The sequence below is a fragment of the Nerophis lumbriciformis genome, linkage group LG31 (genome assembly GCF_033978685.3).
Source record: "Nerophis lumbriciformis linkage group LG31, RoL_Nlum_v2.1, whole genome shotgun sequence".
In the NCBI taxonomy this organism is placed as follows: domain Eukaryota; kingdom Metazoa; phylum Chordata; class Actinopteri; order Syngnathiformes; family Syngnathidae; genus Nerophis; species Nerophis lumbriciformis.
This window is the reverse complement of record NC_084578.2, coordinates 23993119-24009140: the sequence shown is the minus strand read 5'-3', so window position 1 is coordinate 24009140 and position 16022 is coordinate 23993119. Positions and strand designations below refer to the sequence as shown.

At 40.4% G+C, this 16022-nt stretch overlaps 1 protein-coding gene across 1 annotated transcript; it reads right to left on the bottom strand.

The window, feature by feature from the left end:
• Positions 1–6801: 6801 nt before the first annotated feature.
• tyw5 (tRNA-yW synthesizing protein 5) lies at positions 6802–15937 on the bottom strand. The gene is made up of 8 exons (XM_061926401.1): positions 15815–15937; positions 11990–12144; positions 11839–11908; positions 11575–11619; positions 11377–11514; positions 7502–7589; positions 7315–7431; positions 6802–7260 (listed from the first exon to the last, which is right to left on the bottom strand). Exons 1-8 carry the CDS (start codon positions 15893–15895, stop codon positions 6956–6958), a joined length of 999 nt encoding a protein of 332 aa, XP_061782385.1. The 5' UTR covers positions 15896–15937; the 3' UTR covers positions 6802–6955.
• Positions 15938–16022: the final 85 nt, after the last annotated feature.

Genomic DNA, 16022 nt, shown 5'->3' with positions numbered 1-16022 from the left:
TATGATCCATTAGGCTTTGTAGCACCAGTAACTATACAGGGAAAGTCCATTCTGCGTGAACTTACGGTGGAGAATAGAGACCGGGATGCACCATTGCCCTCAGAAATGGAAGAGTCCTGGACCCTGTGGAAAGACTCACTTAAAGTACTGTCCGACTTGACCATTCCCAGAGCGTACACAGAAATTTCTCCCTCAACAACTACAAAAAAAGAGTTGTTAGTATTTTTGGACGCATCAACTAAGGCTATAGAATAGAATACAATAGAAAGTACTTTATTGATCCCTGGGGGAAATTCAGCAATATAGCTGCAGTGGCCTATTTAAGAGTAACAGATGCAGCTAGGAACTGTGAAGTAGGCTTTGTTTTAGGTAAGGCAAAGTTAGCACCACGCCCAGATCAGACCATACCAAGATTCGAGCTTAGTGCTGCTGTGTTAGCAGTCGAGCTTGCAGATCTTCTCACAGACAAATTAGGCTTTGAAATAGACTACACTGCATTCTATACAGACAGTAAAGTAGTCCTAGGTTATATCTACAACGAGACACGAAGATTTTATGTCTACGTGGCTAACTGTGTTACGAGAATCCGCAAATCTTTTCAACCAAGCCAATGGCATTACGTACCAAGCAGCCAGAACCCAGCAGATCCCGCCACTCGTTCTGTTCCTGCTAACAGCACAACTACAGATGTCAACGTTGGGTATGTGCTGAAAGACTCATTTATGATTGTTGCCTTTGAAAACTTAACTCTTTTAGGTTTTGCTCACATTTGATTTCTTTTATTTAGACTCGCAGAGTTGGTGCTTTTCGAAACACTCGTAGAAAACGTATTTAAGAAATACAAAAAATATCAAGATAATATTTAACTGGGGAATAATAAACGTTAAAAGTATATCAAACAAACCTTTAACGAAGTGATCACCGCAAAGTTGTGCATTCTTCGACTATGTTCCCTTGGACTGGAGTGTGAGCTGCTTTTCAAATCCTGGTTACGGCCATACTTGCCAACCTTGAGACCTCCGAATTCGGGAGATGGGGGTTGGGGGGAGGGGTGCGTGGTTGGGGGCGTTGTTAAGAGGTGAGGAGTATATTTACAGCTAGAAGTCACCAAAAGTCTAATGAAAACACAGTTGTTCTACTAACCCTCCTGGGCTTGCTGCTTACTAAAAAAATAAATAACACTGACCTTTCACTATTTGAGTAGCTTTTGTTCTGCTATTTGAGTACTGGCGAGCGATCTCTGAACTCGGAAACATATTCTTCACGGATTTGTTGAAGACATCCGCAAATGAGAACGGGATGTTGCTTCCAGCTACCAGCATAGCCATCTTTGTCTCGGCATGTTACACCATCGGGTCTCCATTTAGCGAGGTGGCCCATAATACTGGGCTTAGACCGGTGCTGCGCTACCGCCGCCTTGTGCTTCGCTGACCGTTCATGAGTGACTATATCCGTTCAGCCACCGTGTTCAATGGAGAAGTCTGTTCTACAAAATTTACAGGCAGCATACCCCTTCGAACTGTCCTGGATAAACTGAAATTCTTGTTTCCATTCGTTTTGGAACTTACAAGCGTCTTTCTTCATCTTACTCGTCGTCGACGTCGCCATGGCTGTATCTTCCTCGTTCTTCTGCTTTGTCTCCTTGTTGTGTGCGCAGTGGTGCACTCTTTAAAAGCCGTAGATGTAATGTAATGTAATGTGTGATTGGGCCGGCACGCTGTTTATATGGTGGAAAAGCGGACATGAAAACAGGCTGTCGTCACTCAGGTCCGCATGGAGCTGGAGGGGATGTGCCTTTAAGCCACGCCCCCTCCAGCTCTGGCTGGAAATCGGGATAATATTTGTCCCGGTAGGTTTTTGGGAAAGACGCTGAAATTTGGGAGTCTCCCGGAAAATTCGGGGGGTTTGGCAAGCATGGTTATACGGCCTTGGTTGAGACTAATCTTGTTCCATCAATCAAAAGGATGTTTGGGGATGATGAGATCATTTTTCAAGATAATGCATCTTGCCTTAGAGCCACAACTGTAAAAAGATTCCATGAAGAAAGACAATAGCTGTGTCTCTCTTTGTCCACAGACAGGGTAATGTAGAATAGTATTGTTGACTCTCACTTTATTGAATGTTGATTAGTCCCCAGTAGTCGTAGTATCATATGTGTGTGTGTGCAGTGGCTGCCACTTGCACTAGTAAGCAGTTTCTTTCTGACGTGAACTTGCTGGGATTCTCAAGGTGTTTTGTAGCAAATGTAGCGTGTCACGTTACATCAATTGTATCGGTAACGGCACAACTCTTTCTTTCTGGCTCTCAACCAGGGCGGGTGCTTCCCTTCTCTCTCCCCTATCTCTCCTGCTTTTGCTTCTTTCTCTCATATTGTCTTGACTTTCTTGGAGCCTCTTTTTGCACTGCTCTCCAAAACCTAAACAATGGGATTGATCAACTGGACTCTCAGCAAAAATTTAAACGATCTTCTGGACGAGAAAAATCGAGTTTTGAGGGAACATGTCTGTCCTGAGGGAATGTTTGTTGATCGACAGACAACTATTGGGAGAAGTGGAGGGTTGTGGCATGGTGATTCTTTCAGTCGTGGACGTTTAACACATCTACTTATCTGGAATCCACAGCAATCAACAGGACATCAGCTGATTGGAGTAAGCGTTGCCCTGGTCTATCGACAGATTCACAAGACCCTGGCAGCCGTTTAAGGTACCCTGAAGCTGCCACAAAAGACTGAAGGATGGGCACAGCTGGGGGAACTCAGTTTTTTTTTCCCCAAACTAAATTGCAAACTGGATAACATCTTGTGAAGATAACATAGCAGCTCCTTTAGTGGCAGCAGCTTCGGGCCGGATGCTCGCACCTCGCGCTCAACACTGCTCATATGTGCTTGTGTTGCTGTTTTTTTTTTCTCTCGATGTCTCAAACTGATAGTTTAGTTTGGAAATTGTTGTTTTCTCCTCCTCGCCACGTTTACCCTTTTTCCAACACCTTTTATGGCATACCACCTTATTGGCGACGCATCAGTCTTTCTGTTCTGTTGACCTGCTATTATCTGTTCTTGGACGGGTTGTACTGAAAATAAAATGGTGTTGTACTTTTTAAGTGCAATGACCATAATTCCATAAAAGTAATTACATTACTCCAAAAAAAAAGAAAAAGTAGCGCCGTGATTACGTAATGCCGTTTTTCCGAACACTGCTTGTGGTGCAACAAAGAACGAGTGGTGTGTTGGAGTTAATTTTTTGTACGTTTGATTTTTATGAATCCATACATTTTACTGTGCTTGATCTTAAAATGAAAATGTTACTGACTACCACAGTTTATCTTCTTGATTTATTTAAAGCCAGAAAATTGCCACTCGAAATGACTTATGTTTTGTATCATGTCTGTTATCTGCTTTTGAACTGAATGAACATCCTCCAAATCTGGTGGTTCCATAATTTTTTCAGGTGTTGCATGACATTGTACTACATTATTATGACAGTGACCTATACCAGTCTTTTGTTACATGAACGTTGTGTACATGTATTTTCTAAGATACCACCAACATACACACATCATCACTTACATCATTGTTCTGTACTAACATTTGTACTTTAAGGCTATGTCTACACTAAGTTGGATAACCCAAACGAATAATTATTTAGCCTAAGCCCCGTTTCAGCCACACTAAACTATCGTTTAAGGTCCCCCTCCTCGGACAATTTTTACACGGGTAAGTGTGTCGTGTATTTCTTGAGTCTCTGGCTCTTAGCTTTGTATAGATTCATTGATCGTTTACAAACTGAGTTCAGAGAGGAAGTGACGCCAGAAAGACCGCGCCCCACACAGGAAGTGACGTCATAAAGAACGCGCCACAGCAAGCTTCATAATAAAGCGGTTTCGTAACTCGTAGCTAACCACTGGAAATATGGAGGCGAGTCATCCAGACAGGCCCGTGTTTCTCTTTCCGTCTGTACAGACGCTTGTGGAAATCACACATCAATACCTAAAGAGAAAGCAATTGCAGCTATTTCGGACACAACACTTCTCAGACGGCAAGAGAACTTTCCAATGTCGAGGTCAGCTGTGATTCTACTTACCGAAAAACTTTGTCCATTTGTCGAAGGAGAGTCAACGAGAATGTGGGCTCCCGTGGATGTGATAAAAAAGGTAGCGTGTGCTTTGTATTACATGGTCGTCGAGGGAACACTACGGAAAACGGCGAATGCTTTTGGACTGTCAAAGCAGAATGTATAAGTTATGTCGCGGACTCAACGTCTAGGGGCAGAGTATATAAAGTCACCAAAAACGAATGGACGATGAAGGTGAAGGCAAAAGAGTGAGGAGTGTCCTGACCAGATATCTAGATCCCGAGATTGATTGTTGTAAAATGTTCTTTGTCACATTGTGTACTTTCATGTGTTTATTAACGGCTCAGGTGTGATTCACTACAATAGGGCCCCACAGCACACTGGATTCCAGTTAATTGAAATACCACAACACTGGGTATTGTTCAGAAAAGTTAAATTTAATTTAAGAACTTGCACAAAAAGCAACACTGGAGGTGACTATGACGTGCGCATTTTCTGCGAATGCGTATCAGGTCGCGTTGCGCCAGCTGACGGAGAGGGGTAAGGGGTTTTAAACGACCATTGTGTGTGTGTGGACAAGGACAAGGTTAGGTGAGATTTACAGGACTGGAGGTCAAGTAAAAAAATGAGGCACTCATAACTTGGGGAAGGCAAACCTTCAGTTTATATATTCTTCCTTCTTGTCTCTGTGTGTATACTAAGTCAGGAGAGCACACCCTGACCATAAAAGGAGAGGTTCGTGTGTATAAGTGTCTGGAAAGACAACAGATGGTAGTCGTAACTTAAATGTTGGTGTTAAGCTAAACATGTAGTCTATTCTCACGGTTAGGCCTATCACCTTTGCATACCGAGGTCCAACTTTATTGCCTCTTCTCCTAAGAAAACTAATCCAGTCCACATGCGAAGGTCCAACAAAGGGGCCCTATTTAATTATGTGCTCAAACTGAAATACTACTATTTACTTAAACTGGTGGTCTGCTTTCTCCAAGATGAATATAAACATTCACCATATGCAACACATAATATGAGATACCGTATTTTCCGCACTATAAGGCGCACCTAAAAACCACAATTTTTCTCAAAAGCTGACAGTGCGCCTTATAACCCGGTGCGCTTTATTACGATTCATTTTCATAAAGTTTCGGTCTCGCAACTTCGGTAAACAGCCGCCATCTTTTTTCCCGGTAGAACAGGAAGCGCTTCTTCTTCTACGCAAGCAACCGCCAAGGAAAGCACCCGCCCCCATAGAACAGGAAGCGCTTCACCCGCCCCCGGAAGAAGAAGAAAAAACGCGCGGATATCACCGTACGTTTCATTTCCTGTTTACATCTGTAAAGACCACAAAATGGCTCCTACTAAGCGATCCGGTTCATAAAAAGACGCAATCTCTCCATCCGCACACGGATTACTACCGTATTTCACAGCTGATATTCCTGTGAACCGCACTGTGGAACGGGAGCACGTACGGTGAATATTCGCACCACAGGGAATGAGAAGTCATCCTTCACTGTGGTTCTAGCTTGCCATGCTAACTTCCACCCAGGGTGATATTCAAAAGGAAGACCTTGCCAAAAGAGACCTTTCCAGCCGGCGTCATCATAAAAGCTAACTCGAAGGGATGGATGGATGAAGAAAAGATGAGCGAGTGGTTAAGGGAAGTTTACGCGAAGAGGCCGGGTGGCTTTTTTCACACAGCTCCGAAGGCGAACACACCTTCACTAAGACGGGCAGATAGCGCCGGTCGACATACGCCAACATCTGCCAGTGGATCGTAAATGCCTGGGCAGATAGTTTCGGTCACAACTGTGGTCCGAGCTTTCCGGAAGGCAGGATTCACAGAACTGCTGCACAACAACAGCGACACTGAATCCGATGACTTCGACGAGGCGGAGCCGGCCATTTTTGGATCCCACGCTTGCGCAACTTTTCAATTCGGACACCGAAGACGAAGAATTCGAAGGATTTACGAATGAAGAATAACTTCAGAAGGTGAGCGCTATGTTTATTTTGTGTGTTGTGACATTAACGTTCGAGCAACATTATGTTGCTATTTATTGCTCTACACCATTTTGAATTTTACTATGTTTGTGATTGCACATTTGCGTACATTTTGGGACAGAGTTGTTAGAACGCTGGTTTTCAATATATTATTAAAGTTTGACTGAACTATCTGACTGTTTTTTTGACATTCACTTTAGCGCAGCGTTTTTTTGACATTCACTTTAGCGCAGCGTAGGCGCGGCTTATAGTCCAGGGCGGCTTATTGGTGGACAAAATTATGAAATATGTAATTCATAGAAGGTGCGGCTAATAATCCGGTGCGCCTTATAGTGCGGAAAATACGGTAATTAATTTACTTCAGGCAGCACGGTGGAAGAGGGGTTAGTGCGTCTGCCTCACAATACGAAGGTCCTCAGCAGTCCTGGGTTCAATCCCGGGCTCGGGATCTTTCTGTGTGGAATTTGTATGTTCTCCCCGTGACTGCGTGGGTGCCCTCCAGGTACTACGGCTTCCTCCCACCTCCAAAAACATGCACCTGGGGATAGGTTGATTGGCAACACTAAATTGGCCCTAGTGTGTGAATGTGAGTGTGAATGTTGTCTGTCTATCTGTGTTGGCCCTGTGATGAGGTAGCGACTTGTCCAGGGTGTACTCCGCCTTCCGCCCGATTGTAGCAGAGATAGGCTCCAGCGCCCCCCGCAACCCCGAAGGGATTAAGCGGTAGAAAATGGATGGATGGATGGATAATTTACTTCAATAGAGATCATACTTTTGATATTAAACTTTAAAAAAAAAAAATTCTGGAAGGTATCATATTTTTCTCAGGTAGAACTTTTGTGTACTTTTTACAAGAGTTCTGTTAGTATAACTTCATCTTCAATGAGTCAAATGTGATCCAGGTTTGAGGAGCAGCTTGCTTTTGTCATCATGGTTTTTGATTGACAACCAAAGAAGGTTCGCTTCTGTATTTGCTGAATCATTCGACGTCCATAGAAGTCACAGTACTCGGGAGGAAGTTCTTCCAGGTGGTGCAGTGCTCGCTCCAGACTTTGAAGGGCTCGACTTGCAGCCACCGGGTCTTTGTTACCATAAGGGTCCTTCTTGTCGTAGCGGTCTTCTGGCAGCTGGCGCCAGAAGATGTTGACAGCAACACCAAAGTGCAGTGCGAGCGTGTTATGGAACCACAGCGCTGCAAGAAGAAGTACCTCAGAGAGTGTTTGCAAACTGGAATGAATGTTCTTACCAGGAATGAACAGCACATCTCCAGGCTCCAACGTACACTCGTACCTCACTGCCTTTAGGAAATCAGGAAACAGGTTTTGGTCTGGCGAGTCAATGTCTACCACCTCTGATTTGTCTCCTAGCACCCAGTAACAATAAAACATTACACTACATTCAAAGACAGAACCTTAAAATGTACCTCTACCTGCCTGACATATACAGGTGCAAAGCATCCTGGGGGCTGTAGAGAACAACCCTCTTCCTGCCAGTCACCTGAGCCAGAAGGTTATCCATTACCTGAAAAATTATGGATAACTTTAAGAATGTTATTACCCAAAATAATATGGATCACTTTAAGAATGATATAAAGTGTCATGATCCGTTGGCCGGGTCATGTTAGGTTTAGTTTGGTATTCCCTCAGTTGTTGTTTATTTCTGTTTCAGCATCCTTTTTTTGTTTTCTTGGTTGCCATGGGTGCTGATTTTCGTCACCTGGCTCTGATTTGTGGTCGGGATGCTCACCTGCTCCCGGTCACTAATCAGAGAGCTATTTATTATAGGGCGGATTATAGGGCGCATTAAAGGAGTCATATTATAAAAAAAAAAAATTCTAAATTGAAAACACTTCCTTGTGGTCTACATAACATGTAATGGTGGTTCTTTGGTCAAAATGTTGTATAGATTACGTTTTAAAGATCATCTTCAAGCCGATTTCTGACAATCACTTCCGGATACGCCATTTTGTGGGCAGTCTTACTTACGTGGCTCCCCTTCTGCAGCGTCTTCTCCCCGTCATCTTTGTTGTAGCGGTGTAGCGTGCAAGGACGGGAGTGGAAGAAGTGTCAAAAGATGGAGCTAACTGTTTTAATGACATTCAGACTTTACTTAAAGGGGAACATTATCACAATTTCAGAATGGTTTAAACCATTAAAAATCAGTTCCCAGTGGCTTATTATATTTTTCGAAGTTTTTTCCAAAATTTTACCCATCACGCAATATCCCTAAAAAAAAGCTTCAAAGTGCCTGATTTTAACCATCGTTATAAACACCCGTCCATTTTCCTGTGACGTCACATAGTGAAGCCAACACAAACAAACATTGCGGAAAGAACAGCAAGCTATAGCAACATTAGCTCGGATTCAGACTCGGATTTCAGCGGCTTAAGCGATTCAACAGATTACGAATGTATTGAAATGGATGGTTGTAGTGTGGAGGCAGTTAGCGAAAACGAAATTGAAGAAGAAACTGAAGCTATTGAGCCATATCGGTTTGTACCGTATGCAAGCGAAACCGACGAAAACGACACGACAGCCAGCGACACGGGAGAAAGCGAGGACGAATTCGGCGATCGCCTTCTAACCAACGATTGGTATGTGTTTGTTTGGCATTAAAGGAAACTAACAACTATGAACTAGGTTTACAGCATATGAAATACATTTGGCAACAACATGCACTTTGAGAGTGCAGACAGACCAATTTTCATCAATTAATATATTCTGTAAACATACCCTCATCCGCGCTCTTTTCCTGAAAGCTGATCTGTCCAGTTTTGGAGTTGATGTCAGCAGGCCAGGGAAGCTAGGGTCGATAGCTCGCTCGTCTGCGGGAACAAACTGCCGCCATTGCTTGTCGTGCTAGCAAGGTCCTTTGTCCCTGAATTGCTCACACACTCCGGCAGATTCAATGGGGGTCTGGCGGCAGATTTCTTTGACTTTATCGTTGGAAATGCATCTGCTTTGAGTGTCGCAGGATATCCACACATTCTTGCCATCTCTGTCGTAGCATAGCTTTCGTCGGTAAAGTGTGCGGAACAAACGTCCAATTTCTTGCCACTTTCGCATCTTTGGGCCACTGGTGCAACTTGAATCCGTCCCTGTTCGTGTTGTTACACCCTCCGACAACACACCGACGAGGAATGATGTCTCCAAGGTACGGAAAACAGTCGAAAAAACGGAAAATAACAGAGCTGTTTTGACCTGGTGTTTGAGAAAATGGCGTTGTGACGTCATCGCTCCGAGAGCGAATATTAGAAAGGCGTTTAATTCGCCAAAATTCACCCGTTTAGAGTTCGGAAATCGGTAAAAAAAATATATGGTCTTTTTTCTGCAACATCAAGGTATATATTGACGCTTACATAGGTCTGGTGATAATGTTCCCCTTTAAACTCGATATTCGATATATATCTCGGTATATATTCCGGTGAAAGTATACATATAAAGATATTTCTTTTTAAGCGAGATTAACTGAAATTTAACTGACTGACAACTGTACTGTAAACAGTCAGTGGCACTTTTATTAACCCGGTTAGTCAATATGGGTATTAACAGCACAGAAAAGAAACTGTTTAAGTAGTACATAATTAAATAATAATTTAATAATAAAAATATTCTTTCTACGTAAAATAAATAACATAGCTTTGCAAATAATACAAAATGTATCAAACTCACAACAAAAATAAGCAGGCAGGCACTTTTTAATTCCCAGTCGACGATGCACGTACAGTTCTGGTCAGCGCCAAGTAAGTGACTTAACTTAATTGTGCGGCTATAATCTTCCTCACTTCGGCATACATTTTTGGCAGCATTTCTCATGCGAAATATGCCCGGCTCGGCAACTCGTGAACAGTTTTGATTTGGGCTTACATGGTTAACCACTCAAATTAATGTTTTATCCAGGCACATACATTTGTCCAAATGTGGCAAAGTAGACGCATTGTGGGTTTTCTGGACAATCCCTCTGCCAAATCGCTCGCTTGAATATTCCCTCTTGTCCTCTCTGACGCTCTCGTCGTCATTTGGGATGTCGCGATTTCCCTTCCTGGTTCGATGATCCGCCCTATCTTGCCTCTGATTGGCCTGTCCCTATTGTTTTGCTCTAATCTCAACTATGACTCATCATAGTAAACAATCAACCAATCATGGATGTTCGTATACGTGCAAGCATGTCTTGGAAGGAGGAAGGGGAAGGGTTTAATAGCCCATGGACTGTTGAGAGGGAGTGGGAAACGAGGGGAGAATCAAGGAACACAACAAATATTAAAATGTTTGGTCATTTTAATGTGAAATAAATTATATCGATATTACGATCATTTCTTAATTCATATCTTGTTTAAAAATATATCGATATATCTTACAAACTCGATATATCGCCCAGCCATACTACAAACATTTAATACATAAGGCCCCTGGTGTTATCTGGAATCATGAGCTATAAACTTAGTCCAGCTCTGGCAGACAACAGCCTGTGATCCACTGAACTATATTCACCGCTCGGGTTAAGTCCTTTCTCCCTTGTGCAGAGCAGCTGCCGTACCAAACCGTCACGCTTAGACATAGGATGCTTTTTTTTTTGCATGTTATCTTTTACCCGCAATAATATAAACCACCTTGAGAATGTTATTTATTATTACTTGAAATAATATAAACCACCTTAAAATTGTTATTAACTGAATTACTAAATTGGCCCTAGTGTGTGGATGTGAGTGTGAATGTTGTCTGTCTACCTGTGTTGGCCCTGCGATGAGGTGGCGACTTGTCCAGGGTGTACCCCGCCTTCCGCCCGATTGTAGCTGAGATAGGCTCCAGCGCCCCCCGCGACCCCAAAAGGGAATAAGCGGTAGAAAATGGATGGATGGATAATATAAACCATCTTAAGAAGTTATTTATTTTAATAAGTAATATTATTAATAATGCTATTTATTATATTAAGTAATATTAGTAAGAATGCTATTATTACAATAAGTTAAATGATAAATGGGTTGTACTTGTATAGCGCTTTTCTACCTTCAAGGTACTCAAAGCGCTTTGACACTACTTCCACAATTACCCATTCACACACACATTCACACACTGATGGAGGGAGCTGCCATGCAAGGCGCTAACCAGCACCCATCAGGAGCAAGGGTGAAGTGTCTTGCCCAGGACACAACGGACATGACGAGGTTGGTATTAGGTGGGGATTGAACCAGGGACCCTCGGGTCGCGCACGGCCACTCTTCCACTGCGCCACGCCGTCCCTTGAGTTATGTTATTCCTGTTAAGAAATACATCTTCTGGTGACTTCTTTCTTTGTTGACAAGACTCACGTCGTAGTGTGTCCACAGCTGAAGACCACAGGAGCTGATGCGGAAGACACTGGAGAAAAACTGATGGTCATCAAAGAAATTAGGGAGATAGAAGTCTTCTGCTAACTCTGGGAATTGTTTGCTGAGGTCAGCAGGTTCCTACAAAGACAAAGTGTGGACTTAATAAAAAGATCTCAACATCTGGATCCATCTTAATACCTTCCGAACATCTTCTCCCAAAGATCGAAGATAATAGCTCTCATCCTAAAATAAAACACAACGTTATTGCAATATTTACTTTCTACATAGTAGTACAACATATACAGTACTATACTATTGTATAGTACCTGTGGATCTACTACAAGAGCAGTTTGTACAACAATAATACCTGAATACTTGATATTATAGGTACTTAGTACTTTATGGAATATTCAGCAAAATATGGCATTTAAAAGTACTTGTTAGAATTACATAAAGATGTACCTCACACAGGAAGAAGTCTGAGTGTTTTTTCTCAGATGCCCTTTTCACAAACTCATTGAATGGAATTGTCCTGTCAACATGAAGAATTGCAAGTACGTATGAGGTACTAACACATTTTTAAATGTTTGAGATAGATAAAGGTGGGATTCACCTGTACACAAAGTTTTTCTGCAGGAAGTTCATCTGTGGTACTGTACAAACATGTATCTTCACCTCCTTATCGCCACCTTTTTGTCCAAGATACTCAACTGTCCATTTTCCCATACATGGACCCAAACACACACCTCTCAGCACTGCTGGTTCACGCTACAATATATTGACACTACATGTTACATATCGGACATTTAAAAATCTATATTACAAGTACTGGATAGTTAGATGTGTATGTTACATACTAGACATTTAAAAACATATTTAATACATGTACTGAATTGTTAAAACGTGTATGTTAACATGTATATTTAAAATGTGTATGTTACACGTATATTTAAAACATATATATTTAATGTACTGTTTTGTTAAAATGTTTATGTTACATACTAGACATTTAAAAACATCTATATTACATGTACTGGATTGTTAAAAAGTGTGTTACATTACAGGACATTTAACATGTATGTATGTTACATTACTAAATGTGTACTGTATATTACATGTAAATTCAAAATGTGTTTGTTGGATTACTATTCAATTAAAACATTTTAAGTTAACTGTTTACCCATGTCATGTTTGGTATATGGTTTATCTCACTACCAGAGTTGCTTATTTATTTTATCGATGTAACTCCACTAAAGCGAGTTAATGTATTCACATATACTTTGGTCTTTTGAACAAACATGACCTTATTTTTAAAGGAGAACAGCACTTTTTTTTTTAATTGTGCCAACTGTTCACAATAGTTATGAAAGACAACAACACGCCTCTTTTTTTTAGTATTTTTAAAGATGATAAAAACACTTAAAAGATGCAGCTAATGGGAGTCACCGTTGTAGCCTTCAAAACCCTCCATCAACATTTTGTATACACACTGCAAGTATATATATAATGTAATAACAGACACATTCATAACAATATGTAATATGTTCAATATTTACCATATTTTGGTCATTTTAAGCAATGCCGGAACATATTTCCTCAGCGCATTTATTTCCGTTTCCATGGCAGCGCACTTCTGACTTCCGGCAACAAAAGTCTGTTCTACTTACGGAAACAAATGCGAGTGTCTTCTAATCACGGCAGACTTGATAACAGACAACAAAAAATACTATTTTTGACAAATAATGATTAACAACCTTATCTTTTTTAAGTTTACTATATAGAGGATGAACTACTGGTTATAGAAGCAAGCATGAGGAGAGAACTTTGGACCAGACGGAAACCGAGAGAGTGAGGTCGGCGTGACTTTGACGTGGTAAACGTGGAACTTGGAGCCATGCTATTTTGACATAAATTGATTGCTTACCAAAAATAAAACGGAAAAAACATCCACAGCCAGCTTGGAACAAAAATAAGTCACTAAAATATTCATCATGATCAATGTTGGTTTAGTTACTGAAAACCAGTAACTAGTTACAGTTACTTGTTACTTTATTTCAAAAGTAACTCAGTTACTAACTCAGTTATTTACACCAAAAAATAATGCGTTACTGTGAAAAGTAACTATTGAGTAAAAAAAATGTTCTTCTTTTTTTTTAAAAGCTCCCATTAATGCCCTTTCAGCCTTCATTTCAGTACTGTTATTGCACTGGAGAATAATACAATCTGTTGATCAACTTGACATGCATTTGCATCACTGAACTCTGCTAAGCAATGTGGTCTACATACAACACACAAAGACAAAGATATGTTTCAAAGGGCCAATTTATTTCAGGCCAGAACAAATTGACAAAACTATTTTAAATAGCTGCAACATAACATACATAAGTAACAAACAGCATAATAACAATATAGCTGTAAACCTGGCTTCACCTAAGGAAGGCACACGTGACATACACAAAGCCTAACCAGGCAGATTTGAATTGTTGTTTTGGGCAGTAGACGGGATATTTGATCCAAGACACAACTTACATGTAACTAAAATGTTCTTTTCTTTGTGCTCGACAAAAAAAAGTGAGAATATCTCCATGTTAAGACATTCGAGTCGACTGCGGCTCCGTTGTTAGTAAACACAAACACGCCCCCCCTCCCCTCCCCTCCCCACACCCAGACACACACAGAGCTTGCCTCCGGCTTGTGACACAAGAACATTCAGAAGGACGACACTGCAGCGCTCCAATAAAACACACTCAGATCTTCTGTTTATAGCCGATACTACATAAAAAAATAACGTAAAATAACGCAGTAACGCATCATGTAGTAACGGTAACTGAGTTACTGAATATAAAATATAACGCGTTAGATTACTAGTTACCGCCGAAACTAACGGCGTTACCGTTACCGTAACGCGTTACTTTGTAACGCGTTAGTGTAACGGTCCCAACACTGATCATGATACAAACAGTCATGCATGTTACTACAACTACAGTGCATACGCTGTGGAGCTAGCTGTGTACAAACAAACCATGAAATGTGGGCTGATACTTTACAGATACTGCAATATGATTGTACATGTTTTTCAGCCTATACAGATTGATGTCCTATTGCATTGTGTTGTGCATTACAAACTCTAAAGCAATTTGGTTTATAATGTAGAAGCTAGTTTATATTTTGCCGTAGTTAGCTTACGGTTAATGCCGCAGCATGCCGGCATGTTCTTACGCTGGAAAATTACTTCCTCCGTGTCCGCTCTAACAATAACAATGTCGCTAAACCTTGGATATTATACAGGTTACGGAATGTAAATTAAGTATTGTTGGCGGGTTTTGAATGAATGTTTAAAGCGATTTAGAGGTAGAATTGATTGCTCCCATTAGCTGCATTGCTAACCACCTGGAACGAGACCATTTTTACAAATAAAGATGCAAAAAAACTGTAGTCTTATTGTCTTTCATAAGGATTGTGAACGACAGGCAGAATTCCAAAAAAGTGCAGTTCCGCTTCAAATTACATATTGATTTAATTTGTAAGAAAATTTGGGTTGTTCTACAGAGCGATCAATTGTTTTTCATTTCAAGTCAGAAAAATAATAATTTCACAATTGTTACTTTAATACTAGATTATGCTGACGTTGTCAACCAAAACACCACTGACTAGATCCTTAAATCTCTCAATACTTAATAATACTCTTTGTGCAGATGTGTCTTGATATGGCCGTTTGGTACTCACCATAAATATGTTTCTAAACATGCATGTTTGATGTCCTGGATTTTTAAATGTATATGTTACATGTACTATATGTTTAAAAATATATATGTTACATGTACATTACTGGATATTTAAAAGGTATATTAATTGTACTGAATATTTAAAAACATGTACGTTATGTGGACTGGATATTCAAAATGTGTATGTTACTAGATATTTCACAATATGTATGTAACATGTACTGAATACTTTAAAACATGTCTGTTACATGTCCTGGATATTTAAAATATATATGTTACATGTACAGTGCTGGACAGTGCTAACAACATGTATGTTACATGAACTGAACTTTCAAAAACATGTATACTGTGTTCTGAATATATAAAATGTGTATGTTACAGGTACTGAATATTTTAAAACGTGTATGTTACAAATACATTTAAAAATATTTATGTTACATGTACAGAACTGGATATTTAACAACTAACATGGACATAACTTTGAAACATATGTATGTTACATGTACTTTACGTTTACTAATGTGTACGTAACATGTACTGGTAATCTAAACCACTCAACCATGTCTATATGGCTATGATTTGTATTGATTAATCTTTTAAAGAATAAAACATTTGTAAGTAAACATTTAACTTACTTTGTGAATTTTAATAACATTACTAAATGGCACGTCTGTATAAGACAAATAATATCGTAGAGATTAAAACTACATTACCTGTGGATAAATATCTTGTAGAAATACATCCCGATCTACGTGTGTAAATATTGGGACATTTATTATTTTCGGAGTCGCCATTTCACGTAAATATGAACTTTTGTAAAAACACACGCTTATGTTTGTGCCACATTCACATCGTTCCCCATCAAAACAACAACATCCAGAAATATAGTCTGGGGTAAATGTGAGCCTTTTATTAAAATGT